Below are 13,258 nucleotides of genomic sequence, written 5' to 3'. Positions count from 1 at the left end.
AAGTCATTACTCATTTCTTTTCACCACCCACAGTTTTCTGAGGCATTCTAGGGGCCTTCACATGCACAGAAATATCTAGACTGGACTATTTTCTGATAGGAAATGTAGTCATCCACATACGGTTAATGAATGCGTTTTTTGGACCCGGTCCCACTCCACTGCATGATGAGGTGCTATGAGACCTGTGCATAGCAGCGGCCGGCTAGCTGTTTGCTGACAGGTGCGATCTCACACGTCAAAGAGTTTAATAAGCTTCCTTCCTCAAGAGCCGGCCATCTAAAATACTCATTTACTTTGCAGGATTTCACTCACCTGTTGTTATGAGGAAAGCCACAGGGGTACACTGACACACACAACCATGAATATATCCAAAATATTTTCATGTCTAGAGATGTTTGTGTTCATTTTCAGCTTATTTTTGGCTATGGTTATTATACAGCTTTAACACACACACACACACACACACACACACACACACACACACAAACTTGTATTCTGGCAGATAATATGCCAAAATACTGTGTTTTTATATAAACACACAGTCAATTTCCACAATATGGACACACTCTACACACACACACACAAACACACACAATGTGAACTATGTTACCAACTGTACGCGAACACAAAGCTCTACCCTCTTCATATCCCCCAGGGTTCTGTCTTATGTGTTCGTCTTGTTTCTTTGAAAATGGGAAACTTCAATCAGTGTAACAGGAAGTCGCCTCCTAACGAGGCAAGTCATTTCCATTAACTTCCTGTGTTCCTCGTTACTGCTAATCACCACAGAAACAAACTCGTTTAGCATTTTCAATTTAGCCGCTCGGTTAGAAAATGCTAATGACGCCGTTATGGAGAGCGAGATGGAAACGGGCGAGGGGGGAAGAAAAAAATGGCTGGGAGGCACAAAGAGAGAGAGAGAGACAGAGCGACAGAAATCAAAACACAAGAAGAGAGGGAGGGGGGAAATTGGAAAAAAAAAAACTAGAGAAAATAAGGTAAGGTGAGAACGAAAGAGGGGTTTGAACTGAAAGTAAAAGACAGAGAGAACGGCGGGGGGATGAAAGAAGACAAAGGATGAGTGAATACATAATTGAGGATGAGAGGGAAGAAAATTTAGGGGATGAGAATACGAAGAGAAGGAAGTAAGGAAGAAAGGAGAGTGGATAAAAGACAGAGGAGAGGAGGTGAATAGCTGAGAAAGAGAAAATAAAACAATAGAAAATAATTAGAAAGGAGAGAACACCGGAGGAGAGACGACGCGACGTTGCGATTTAAATTGGAGCACGACTATTGTCAAGTGTAAAGGGACACGCTCGGCTGATTGGAGCCAACGTTTGTCCATCATGACTGCACTGTTGCATGAAACTGAAACCGAAAGGACGTTTCTTTAAGAATTTTAACAACTGAGTCTGACTTTTTTTATTATTATAAGAGAAATACAATGTCCAATTAAGTAAGTGACACTTATATGAAAGTTGACATGGCACTCGCCCAAAAAAATGAGGCTGCATTCGGATGTTTGGCGGTATTATTGGTTTACAACTCCTCTTTCCAGAAAGGACAGTTGTAATATTGCTGCAGTTATTAAATGAAATAAAGTAACCGTCATATTTCATTATGTCCACGTGCAAAAAAAACTAATATTTTTGTCAATTTTCTGCAAAGGGACTCATGAAAAAGGAGCTGCCAGCATCTTTCAGAGTTTGTGGTATTCTAACCACATCGAGCCACGTAATTAAACGGCTCCTCATCAAAGGTCCAAAATGACTCTCAGTTGAGTTTTCTCTGTAAACAGTCGTGTTGTCTCAATCTGCCAGGGTTTTTGTACAGATCAAATCTCAGTGATGACCTGTGGGCGGCATGTGACCTGCCGCTCCCTAAGGGTCAAAGTCTTCAGATAGGGGGGCTCGCTACAGAAATGACCAGATTGTGAAAAAGGCTGGAAGTGACTAACTGGTTTCAGGATTCATCACACAGGTCACCAGTTGGATCTATAGAAGACACGCAGGCGGAATATCCTGCAAACATACACGATCACAACAACCGCTTCACCCTCTGCATCAATCATTCATCAGCTGACTTGAATCCACCTGTTGAATATATTTTCTGTTCTGCAGGTGAGATTTCTTTACAATTGTATATCTTAAGATGACCTTCTCCCCTCTTTTCTAAAAGTAAGGATGTAGCTTTGGGTCAGATCCAGGGGAGAGGAAATTACACGAAATATGAATAAGCCTGGGGTCGTTAATTATTGCACAGCTAATTACGGCGCCTGACATTCCTCTCGACACACACATACACACACTTTATTCTCTCTCTCTTCTCCAAAAGCTACCTGGCATATGGCTGTATGAGGGTCTCCAGCGGCAGCACACACACACAACACACACACACACTCATTTACCTGGCATATGGATGTCTCAGGGTCACAGGTGGAAGAGTGCCCACTGCATTGGCACTGAACACAGCTGCCCATACCGGCAGCGGTGGGCACCCTGGACGCTGGAGCAGATGCCAGGCTGCCGGGGCGAAGGCGGTAGAATCCAGCAGCACACTCCTGCACACATGGACGGACAGACAGAGAATGAGACAGATAATAAAAGCAGTGATTTAGCAAAGGTGAAAGACATAAAGACGAGATTGAGGTCCTGACAGCATTTGTTATTTGTTCCCACACTATGCGTGATACTGGAACACACACACACACACATACACAGACAGATGCACACAAACACACACTCTCACAACTATACACATGGACCCACATAATTATCCCTAATTGTTATTTCTCTGGGCAACTGTTGACCACTCTCACACACACACACACACACACACACACACACACACACACACACACAATTAAGAGTTATTCCCTTCAGTAACTTTTGAACACACACACGCGCGCACACACCCTTACATACCCCCTCGCCGCACACACACAGACCAGCAAGGTAACTCTCTCTCCCTCTCTCTCCTGTTCAGTAATAATTAATGGAGTCCATTTAAAGAGCCATCTGTTCCCTCTGCTAGCGCTAAACGCCCGTTTAAAAATACTTTATTAACAACGACGGCGGCTACAAATAGAATGCCCATCTGTCAGCCGAGCCCTCCACGACCTGAACATTTCAGGTTTAGCTACCGTTTGCTTTTTGGCTTCCATTTGGCACTTTTTCAACAGTATCTGTAGCTTTTAAATTATGTACACAGATCTTTTTTTTTTTTTTTTTTTGCAAGGCAATCTAGATGGCCGCTCCTCCGCACTCAAAGTAGCAGGCGACAAAGTGAAACAGAGGTTGAAAAATATAGTTAAAAGTTTGCTGGCAACTCGTGTATTCCACTGAGATTAACACAATAATACCTAAATGACTCTCTCAGGCGCCGCCATCCAACAAGAATTGCCCCAGAACTGTTTGCCTCTGTGTATCATAAGCTGTCTCTACCAAATCCTCATTAAACTAAAGATTGAGTCACCGCACTATGCTTTCTGTGGCTTAAGAGAAGGAGCCGGACGCAGCTGAAAGTCAATTGCTTTGACAAAATCACAGCTGAGTGAAGAGACGCTCAGTGAGGCTTAATCCCGGCTAAGCAAAGCAGAAAAAAAAAAAAAAAAAAAAGTCTGAAAGGGGACACAGAGGCTTAAAACTCTGAAGTAAATGTAAATTGGAAACTTGTGAGATACTATTGAGAGCAGAGTGTGTGACCTCCGTGTTTACATTCTGTCCGTGTGAAGGCGGCAGACAAAGAGCGTTCGTTCCTCGGAGCGCTGACAGAGTTCAGCTCGCTCTGTGAATTCATGTTTGTGGTGTTAGAATCAAAATGTTGGGTTTGAGCTTGAGCACGGCGTGTCAATATTAATGCGGGGTCATTTTGTTCGTGGAATATTTTCAATGTAATGTAATACTTGTATGAATATCAAAGACATTACGACGAGAAAACAAAAACACATTTTCTACTTTTGATGTCGTCTGCCTTTGGCTGTTTTTTTTATCACACTAATTATTACAAACTAAGTCAGTTACACAAACTTAAGTGCTTCATTTTTATGTTGATCTTCTTGATCTACTTGTCTTTAAGTTTCTACTGACATATTATTTTTTTTTAACATAATTTTAGACTATCCATCCATCCATGCATTCATCCATCTTCTGTAAATCCCAATCCCAGCTGACATTGGGCGAGACATGGGGTACACCCTGGACAAGTCGCCATAAAGACAAACAACTATTCACTTGCATTTAGTCACCAATTAACCTGCGTGTCTTTGGACTGTGGGAGAAGCAGGAGTACCTTGAGATGAACAGGGAACATAGTACAAGGGGAAAACATGTAAACTCTACTGTGGCTCAGAGGCAGAGCGGGTCGTCCACTAATCAGATGATCGGAAGTTCGAACCCTGGCCTGCATGTCGAAGATACTGAACCCCAAATTACTCCGGAAGACTGTGCCGTCGGCGTATGAATACCTAGCTCCTAAAACTGATGAGCACTTGGCACCTTGCATGGTTGCCAACGCCATCAGTCGCAAGCTCTTTACAGAAAGAGCCGGGGCTTCTTGTTTGTCCACCAGAGTGCACTGACAAGTTATTTTCTCAACTGTAAAATGTCCTGCTCGTTCTGTTTAAAGTCACTTTTTTTTCAATTACTGTAGACACATTTCTCTAAAAACACGAACAAAAGATTCAGAAAACTTTAGTACAGTCACTTGTACATGCTGTGGAAGTACGTACCTGCTGACTGCCACAACAACTGATTACCTGTATCAAAGTTTCCAGAAACACCTTTCGGAAAAGTTACCGTGTGCGTACTCGTGTGTAGTCGTGAGCTCACCTCACAGGAGAGTCCAGAATATCCGAGTGGACAATCGCACTTTTCTATCTGATGTGCATTCTCGCTGTCTTTGGTTGGTCTGCCTTCCTCGGCCACTGTGAGACTGATTTCTGAAATACTGGGAGAGAGAGATAAGTCAATGAGCATACACACATGTAAGTGTCACATACGACATCCAGAGTGAACTATGATCATAATTTGCAGCAGGCTTAATGTTTCAGCTGTGGCAATGATATCTAATAAAGATTATACAGCATGAGATACAAATGCAAATGGAGGTTTTCCCACTGGTTATCCGTTATTCAGCTATCAAACTGCATATTTAATGTTGGACCACACTGTGTGGGGGTGCAGGCCACTGTGTGTGTGTGTGTGTGTGTGTGTGTGTGTGTGTGTGTGTTTTACCGGCTGTGTCTCATCAAGTTTCCATGCGATGCCTTAATTAGGATGTAGTCCACATAGAACAAAATGTCCATGAAGTCCTCTCGAGTCATGGACCGACCATCTGCGTACTTCCACTCATGCTGTATACACACACACACACACACACACACACACACAGAAACACTAAATACACTGACAAATCAATTTTACGACTGCAGTCTATTACCAATGTAATAAACAGAGCCTGTTTGTATTGACAGAAAGAGCTCGCCAAAAATAAGTACAATCTATATTTGTTGCTATCGAACAGAAGTTATTTCTGAAAGTCATAACACAAATATTTCTTCCATTCATTTTTTCAATATCCCACTTTCATCCAAAAGCCTCACTGCACCTCTGTCATGTCGATCTCGTGGCGGGTGAGCTGACCAATCTGGAGTCCCGGTATGTGGCGCGTTATCAAGACATTGCGGTTAGGACCCCCCTTGATGATGACCTGAGGCTCATAGGAGGAAGGACCGGTTTCATCTCTGGCCTCGTAGTACACTGCGTATTTCAACTGGCCACCATAGGCTGTGATCTAAAGAAAGAAGAACTGATTACCAAGGCTGTACTGATTTCACAACTACGCTCGATTTGGGATTTAAAAAATGATCTATTAACTTTTTTGATCCAATTAAAGCCTAGTCGACTAAAAGTGGACACGTCACAAAAACACAAAAATATATATATGACAAAACAACACAATCAGTCAAAGGAGGGAGAGCTCCTACCATAGAGCCGCTGAACTGCTCGGGCAGTTTCCAGTAGTACGGTTCAGAGAGAGTTGAGGTGATCAGCTCGGAGTGAGCGAGGATCTCGGGGTGCTGGAAGCTCACTCCTCTCCTCGTCTCCATAGTGTTGGATTTGTCCACCAGGGGGAGCACCGTCTGCTCTGGCTTCAGTGTTAACTAGGACACAAAACAGTCAGGACAATATTGATGTGATGGTGTGTTGATCCCAAAAAACTGAACAGACACTTCCTTGGAATCTGTTCGTACTGTATATGCTGCTGCCCTAAGTACTACGATCAGTTTAAATGGCCTCCTGAGTCAAACAACGCTCCACCCGAGTCATTCTCTAACTTTCACATTTTGTTACAGACAACGTCTCTCATCTATCCTGACTAATGAGGATGGGTTTATGCTGCTCTCACAACTGGCACCTTTTATGCAAACATTTGATTGGAACATGACCAGATGCCTTCTCGTCTCCAAATACTGTCACGCCACATGTTTCACAAAAAAACATCTGTCATGAAAAATATAGTATAGTACAGAAATTCTTGTCATTTCAAGTCTGAGGATAATCATCTGCTATTAAACACTCGATGATCTTTACTCTTCAGCTCAATATGATGGCATTTAGTAGCGATCCTGCTGCTGCAGTCACAGCATGTCTTGTGTAACCAAACACCTTCACTCCCTCAGCTTTAGTCCTGAACAGCTTAATGTGTGATTATGCACTGCATGTACCTGCACAAATGTGTGACATTTCAGATATGGTATTAAAAAAGGCGTGAACAAAATAAATCAGCTTTTTTTTATTCTTTTTGCAGCACAAAGTGACCTTCCTGCTATCTATTACTTGGTGCTCAGACTGTAGTTCACCTTGTTTCAATAAGAGGACCCAGGTCAAGCTGGTGATAAGACGATCACCAAGCCAGCGCTTTCTAAAGTTGACACGGTTTTGATTTCTCTGATAGGTAACGCCGACGTTTGCTGCTTTTTTTCAGTTGCTTATTGATTATTTTCCGTATTAATGGTCAAAGTCGGTTCACGTTAACGTCTTTGCATTCGTAATATAACTTCAAACTGATGGTGTCACTCTCTCTCTCTCTCTTCCTCCCTGCTCTGTCAATCACATTTCGAGTTATCACTCAGGCAGCCTGTAGGAAAATCCAGCCCTTTCTTTCTCATTCTCCACCGTCTCCTGCTTAATGTGTTGATATTTCAATATGATTTGAATGATATCAGGGTTTATTATTGACTGTGGGTTGTGGCTGAGTGGACCAATTTAAAAATAGATTCATCTGCCTGCGTTTGGATCTTTCCCTCTGCCTGTCGCTGTAGTCCAGCGGCGCTGATATGCTGATATTGTGTGAAAAAAAATATCTGAGGCATTATGGAAGAGCGCTCTGCGGTGGAGTGGACAGAATCTGAAATCTATAAAGTAACTATAGCTCCAGACACGAGGCAGTTGCACGTGCGGTGGGAAATTGCCAATTTCTGTCTCTTAAAATGAATTTAATTCAAAACATTTATACACTGTAGCTAGTTTTTTCATTGAAATGTATTTAATACAAACCCTAACCGGAACAAAGTCAGAAAAGGATGAGTAAATGTGAGCTTTATCAATAAAAATAATAATTAAGAAACTACTACAACTTGGTTATACTAAGGTATGGAAATCAGGCATGGGGGATATTTTCACTCTATATGTATGAGATGCACCTTGAGAGGAAGAAAATCCTCGTAGCTTGTTAGTGTACAGAGTGAGAAATGATGGATTAATGGATTGATGGATGAAGCCTCTCGCCACACTGGCTGGCTTCATCTATCTGATGAAGTTACAGATTTCTAAGATTTAGAAATGGGTGCCTGTTATGTAAATGTTTTTTTTTAATTTTTATTTATGCCATTCGGACAAAACTTTAAGGAAACAACTGCAATGCACAATTTTGCACCTGGTTGGTGAATGGGAGCAGTGACAGCAACACATTACATAACACATCACATACCCAGATTGCAACCAGTTGGATTTTTAGAAAGTCTGAAAGCAAAAAAAAAAATATGAAACATTTTTTTTTTTAAATGCAAATCAGATTCAAAGGTTGTTTGAAACCCAAAACATATTTCTACAGACGTGACTCAGTCCAAAAGATCTGACCACTCAAATCGGATTTGTCATTTGTGGTTGCTTGAAACGTAACACGCATCCAGGAGTGGTGAAGTCCGTCAGAGCAGATTCTCTGCTGCTCATGTCTGGATTTATAGAAGCTCTTGTAATGCGTCCATGCTGCTGCTATGGAGTTGGTCTGGAACGCTACTTGACAGTGCGATTGTTTGGAGGGTGAGGTAATAGATAAACACGTCTCACGCTTCTGCATTGGAAAGCTGGTTTGTGTTATTGACGCCTTCATCACTGCACGGCGACTCGTGTAGACAGGTTAGTCTGAACACCAATCTGATCCGATTACCTGCCAATAAGACTGCACGCAGTCTGATCTGAGAAACAGATCTGATGTACCTGCAGCTGTTCATTCACTATTTGTATTTATTTCTAGAGCTAACAGTTAGTCCCGATCACTCACCTCTGTCCTTTATCTCTCAGCTCAACACTGTGTGACTGCTGAAATCACCAGTTAATTATCTAATATGAAAATACTAACATTTGCCCGGGGCAAAACATTTCTCTTCTTCAAGAGTCGAGTCCTCTGGAAGGCGATTAACTTTCCTTCATATCATATCAGAGCCTTCATCTTATCTCAGTTCTTTATAGATTTCCCTGTATTATATTAGTGCAGATCTTCACAGCAATATTTAACAACCAGTAAATAGTCATTTAATCACACACACACACACACTGTTCTCCCATCAGAGATAAATACCACAAAAAATCCTGTGTGTGTGTGTGTGTGTGTGTCCCTTTCCCCTAACCTCTGTGTAATCCCATGTAGTGCAAGTTTGTGTATGTATGTATGTGTACTGTGTATAGTGTCTTGGTGTGTGTATGGCGTCGAGACAGTGTGTGTGTGTGTGTGTGTGTGTGTGTGTCCCACTCCACTCAGTGTAATCTCACGATTCAGTGGTTCAGAGAAAATCTCCCTCTTTCCAATAAACTCTATTTTTTCTGTCTCTCTCTCTGTCCAGCTCTCCCCCTCCCTCCCTCCCTCCCTCTCTGTCTCTCTCTCTCCGTCAACAATAAATGAAGTGAATGTTTGTCGTTCAAATGAAGCCTCTCGCCACACTCCATCAGAAAAAAAAACTCTACGGTTGCCACGGTAACGCCAGTTTATCGCAGATGGCAACCGTTTCTGAGACGAAGGGACCTTTTATTAAAAATGGGCTGCCGTGCTCGGCAATCGATTGCTAAGCTGCCGGCTGACTGTTTGAAGGTGTCTGATACACTTAAATACCTCTGTCTTTGACTTACAGCTGGTGTCCGCTCTCGTTTCGTTCGTTTCGTATTGAGCCATCGATACACAAGCCAGGCTAGCCGAAATTTAAAGCCTGGCTTCCACACTTTTCTACAACAACTCTGTCATCTAAGAGCTTTCGTCACCTCTGACCAACAAGAAAAGTAGTAGTAGTTTACCAGACAGCACGACTGCGTAGATCACAATGCCGCTCTATCTTTCGGCGCACTTCTTCGGTGCAGATTGAAATATCTCAAACAACCACTGCATGATTTGCCACGAAATGAAACATTTAAAGTTCCTGGAGGATGATGCCTACTGACTTTGATGGAGCACCCTTACCCAGAGAAATATCTCAATATCTATTGGATGAATTGGCACAATATTCTAAAGGCATTTATGGTTGTAAGTGAAATGTCTTCCACGGCAATAGGGCTGCTGCTTATATTCAACATTTGTTTGAACGTGGTGTAATCGAATATTCAAACTTTCATGACCTGTTTACATTCAAATTTATTCAGCTTATAAGCACAGCAGCAGTTTTCCTTGTGATCCAGCAGACAGGGCTCCACTTATCTATTGCATGCTCTACTGACCTATCAGCCAACCAGGTCACCAGTAAGCAAAGCCACCCTGATCAGCAGCATCTTCTCTTTCGGTTCTACATCGTGGATGGCAGAGTTGTTTGTCGACACACTACAGTAAAGCCCAGTTCAGACTGGATTTATTCCTCTAGGGGAGGTGGGTAATTTTTCACCCCAACCTCAGTGATAATTACGATTATCTTCTGTTTTTCAGCAGACTGCGTGGTCCTCCTGTAATTTAGAGCCTGTCCAGAGCAGCAACCTTGTATTTTAAAGTGGCTCTCTGCGTTTGTTACACAAGAGAGCAGCTTATTCTTATGCAGCAACAACATATAGGCCTGTTTGAGAACTAATATGAATATGAAACCATGAGGACAGCTGGCCCGTTGTAATATCAGCACTCCAACATTACTGGTCTCTTTTGAGCCACATTTTTAATCTACATTTGTTTACATCTTGCCAAATTGGCATCATTAAAAGTGTGCTGAATTAGCTGTTGGCAGTTCCTGTTTGCAGTGTACCCATGGATGTACAGACGACTATCACTGGAGTGATTTGGTCCTGAAGACAGAGAGACTTCTCAGGAAAGTTCAGGCAAGCAAGATTTCTAAACAGCTTCTTTGACATTTTGGACAATAATGACAGAAGAGAATGTGTTTCCTAACCTTCCTTGAGGCAGAAATGACAAAGAAAGCAACATTTCTCAGTACTGAGAATTTTTCCGGTATCTATGATCTATAGAAATCATCACATAATGTAGCCAATACACACATACAATACATACAAATGGCTGTCTGAATGATAAAACCATGTTTGGATCCAGCCTTGAACTATATATTCTGTAATAAACATCTCAAGAGTGTGTATCTTTTATCATCTATCTTCCCCACCTTCCCACCAAAAAAAGAAAATCTTACTTCAGTAGCATCATTGATTTTCTACGGGGCCAAAAAAATCAAGTCAAATTAGATTCATTAGACTTTAAATATTTGAAAACGCTCTGATTATACATAGATAATGATTAATGAAGAACATGAAGCTTACAACATTGACATAATGCAGAGTCAGTTGTAGGCAGCCAGCTGTCAAATGTGTTGCCTCAGCAAGGACGTTGGCTCAGACGGCGTGTACGGTAAATACAGCTCACGGAAAACTATACAGACCGCGGACTGCTCTTTAAAGTTACTGGTGACATCATCAGTGTTTGGGACGATGAAAGACGGAGCAACATTTCATCCGTCACTTTAGTTAATCAATATATTTAATGGCACGTCATTCAGATCAGCCAAATACTCACACCTGCCTCTGTTAAACAACAAACAGGGAAAGGAACAAGTAGAATAATTGAAGATATGTCTACTCACCCACATCCTGATGAGCCCTTGTGCCTCTGTGCAGTACTGCGTCAGTCCGTAACAGTAACACCTGCTGCAGCCCAGCGGGTTTCGCACCGACAACCCAAAGGTTTCCGGCTTACAGCGGTCACAGTTGTCTCCTTCCACGTTTATCTTGAATAACAAACAGAAGGAGACACACACACACACACACACACACACACACACACACACAGGTGAGTAAGCACATCTTAATAACAAAACTGTTTCAGTAGACACATGGTGAAGAAATAAAGTCATGTGACGACTTTGAAAGCAGCTAAATCGACCCGGTTATGACAAACACGATGTAACTCTTTACGTTAATAAAGTGATACTTTGTTGTCTTCTACTTTGTTAACTTACAGGTAGGCTGCACTGAGACGTCACGTATTTTAGCGATTACAATACACACAGAGAATGCGTTTTATTTCACTGGGCTAGAAATAAATATCTCTCGCCGCGCTGAATTGTTTACATTTGGAGTAAATAAGCAGAAAGCTGACTGGTCTAAAATGGGATTGTGGACAGGTCTGTGTGTTAGGCCTTCTCTCTGCTAAGAAAAGGCTTACAGCGCTGTCAACAAAACATCATCCAATTAACGTTGAGTTCTGTCAAAAAAGTCCTGCAGGTTAGTGAGAAAGGATCGAGAACAACAGAGGAATGTGAAGGTACAGTGAAGAAACTTGGAAACATCAACTTTAGTACTCTTTATTATTAGTGTTTGTTTCATCAGGAGAAGATTATTACTTCATTCAGCTAATTGATTTGTTTTAAATCACTCAAAAAAACTGTTCACAGGTTGAAGAAAGTTACCGAACAGAGAAATCCTCACATTTGAGAAGGTGGCATTGGTGACTTGTAAGATTCTGTTTGTTAGATCACTCAAATATCAGAATATATCAGAAGTTATTACATGATACGTACATGATACTTGTATGTTATGATCTAAAACACTGAGGCCACATTTTGATCTTGAACATCTTTAATGTCGCATCTTTGATTTTAGTGATATCTGATGCTGCTAAAGCCACGAGAAAACTCAGGTACATCACATACTTACATAGATTGAGAGCTACACACAGACAGACAGACAGACAGACAGACAGACAGACAGACAGACAGACAGACAGACAGACAGACAGACAGGTAACCAGCATAACATGTTACAGACAGCAGATATGACAGAGAGACAGGTGAATGATTTGAGTGACAGGCAGTCAACCTCCTACTCGTTCAAAGTGGCGATGACAACCGGTGATCTGAAGCCTCATTACAGGCCGTGAATACTGTGTGCGTGTGTGTGTGTGTGTGTGTATGTGTATGTGTGTGTGTGTGTGTGTGTGCACGTTTGCCCCCAACATTTTGTTTTAGCGTTCGCCGGTCGAGGTGGGATAATGTGCTCAGCAGTGACAGCAGGGTGTCTACAGTCTGGGTGTGTCATACACTGAATATGTGCATGTGTTCATGTGTACGCGTGCACGTGCACGAGTGTGAGCTGTGACAGCAAGCTGTCGATGAGAGAGGTGTGTGTGAGCGATAATGTGATCAGCTTGTCAGAGGGATCCTCACAGAGGTGTGAAATACATCTGCTTTGAATGTGTTTCTATGGGTGAGTGTGTGAATTTGTTTGTGTATGTGTGTGACTGTGTCACTGTGACACAGATAATGTGGTAATTATGCATTTAACTTATTTATAGACAACATAGAAGAAAAAGCACAATATGTGGATTTATTTAAGTATGTACAGTATGTATTTATTCATCTGTCTACCTATGTGTGTGTGTGCATATGGAGGCCACCACGCAGAGATGCCTGTATTATATTTACTGAAATAATTACACACTAACACAAACATAATATAAAAAAGATACACTTTCAGAGAAACCGTGAGCATTGACATTGATCTAA

The 13,258-nt window shown here is 41.9% G+C and overlaps 1 protein-coding gene across 8 annotated transcripts in view; it reads right to left on the bottom strand.

Annotated features, from left to right (window-relative positions):
- The window catches only part of lama2 (laminin, alpha 2), a 163,910-nt gene that overhangs the window by 46,826 nt on the left and 103,826 nt on the right, over positions 1-13,258 (bottom strand). For all 8 annotated transcript variants that reach the window (XM_019261645.2, XM_019261641.2, XM_019261643.2 and 5 more), the window contains 6 exons: positions 11,339-11,482; positions 5,987-6,163; positions 5,608-5,793; positions 5,235-5,353; positions 4,830-4,947; positions 2,408-2,560 (listed from right to left, as the gene is read on the bottom strand). In XM_019261645.2, coding sequence (XP_019117190.2) covers positions 2,408-2,560; positions 4,830-4,947; positions 5,235-5,353; positions 5,608-5,793; positions 5,987-6,163; positions 11,339-11,482 — 897 coding nt within the window. The remainder of the gene's footprint in view (positions 1-2,407; positions 2,561-4,829; positions 4,948-5,234; positions 5,354-5,607; positions 5,794-5,986; positions 6,164-11,338; positions 11,483-13,258) is intronic.

This window comes from Larimichthys crocea, chromosome XI (assembly GCF_000972845.2).
Source record: "Larimichthys crocea isolate SSNF chromosome XI, L_crocea_2.0, whole genome shotgun sequence".
Taxonomy (NCBI): domain Eukaryota; kingdom Metazoa; phylum Chordata; class Actinopteri; family Sciaenidae; genus Larimichthys; species Larimichthys crocea.
The sequence above is the reverse complement of the archived record's forward strand: the minus strand, read 5'-3'. Positions and strand labels throughout refer to the sequence as shown.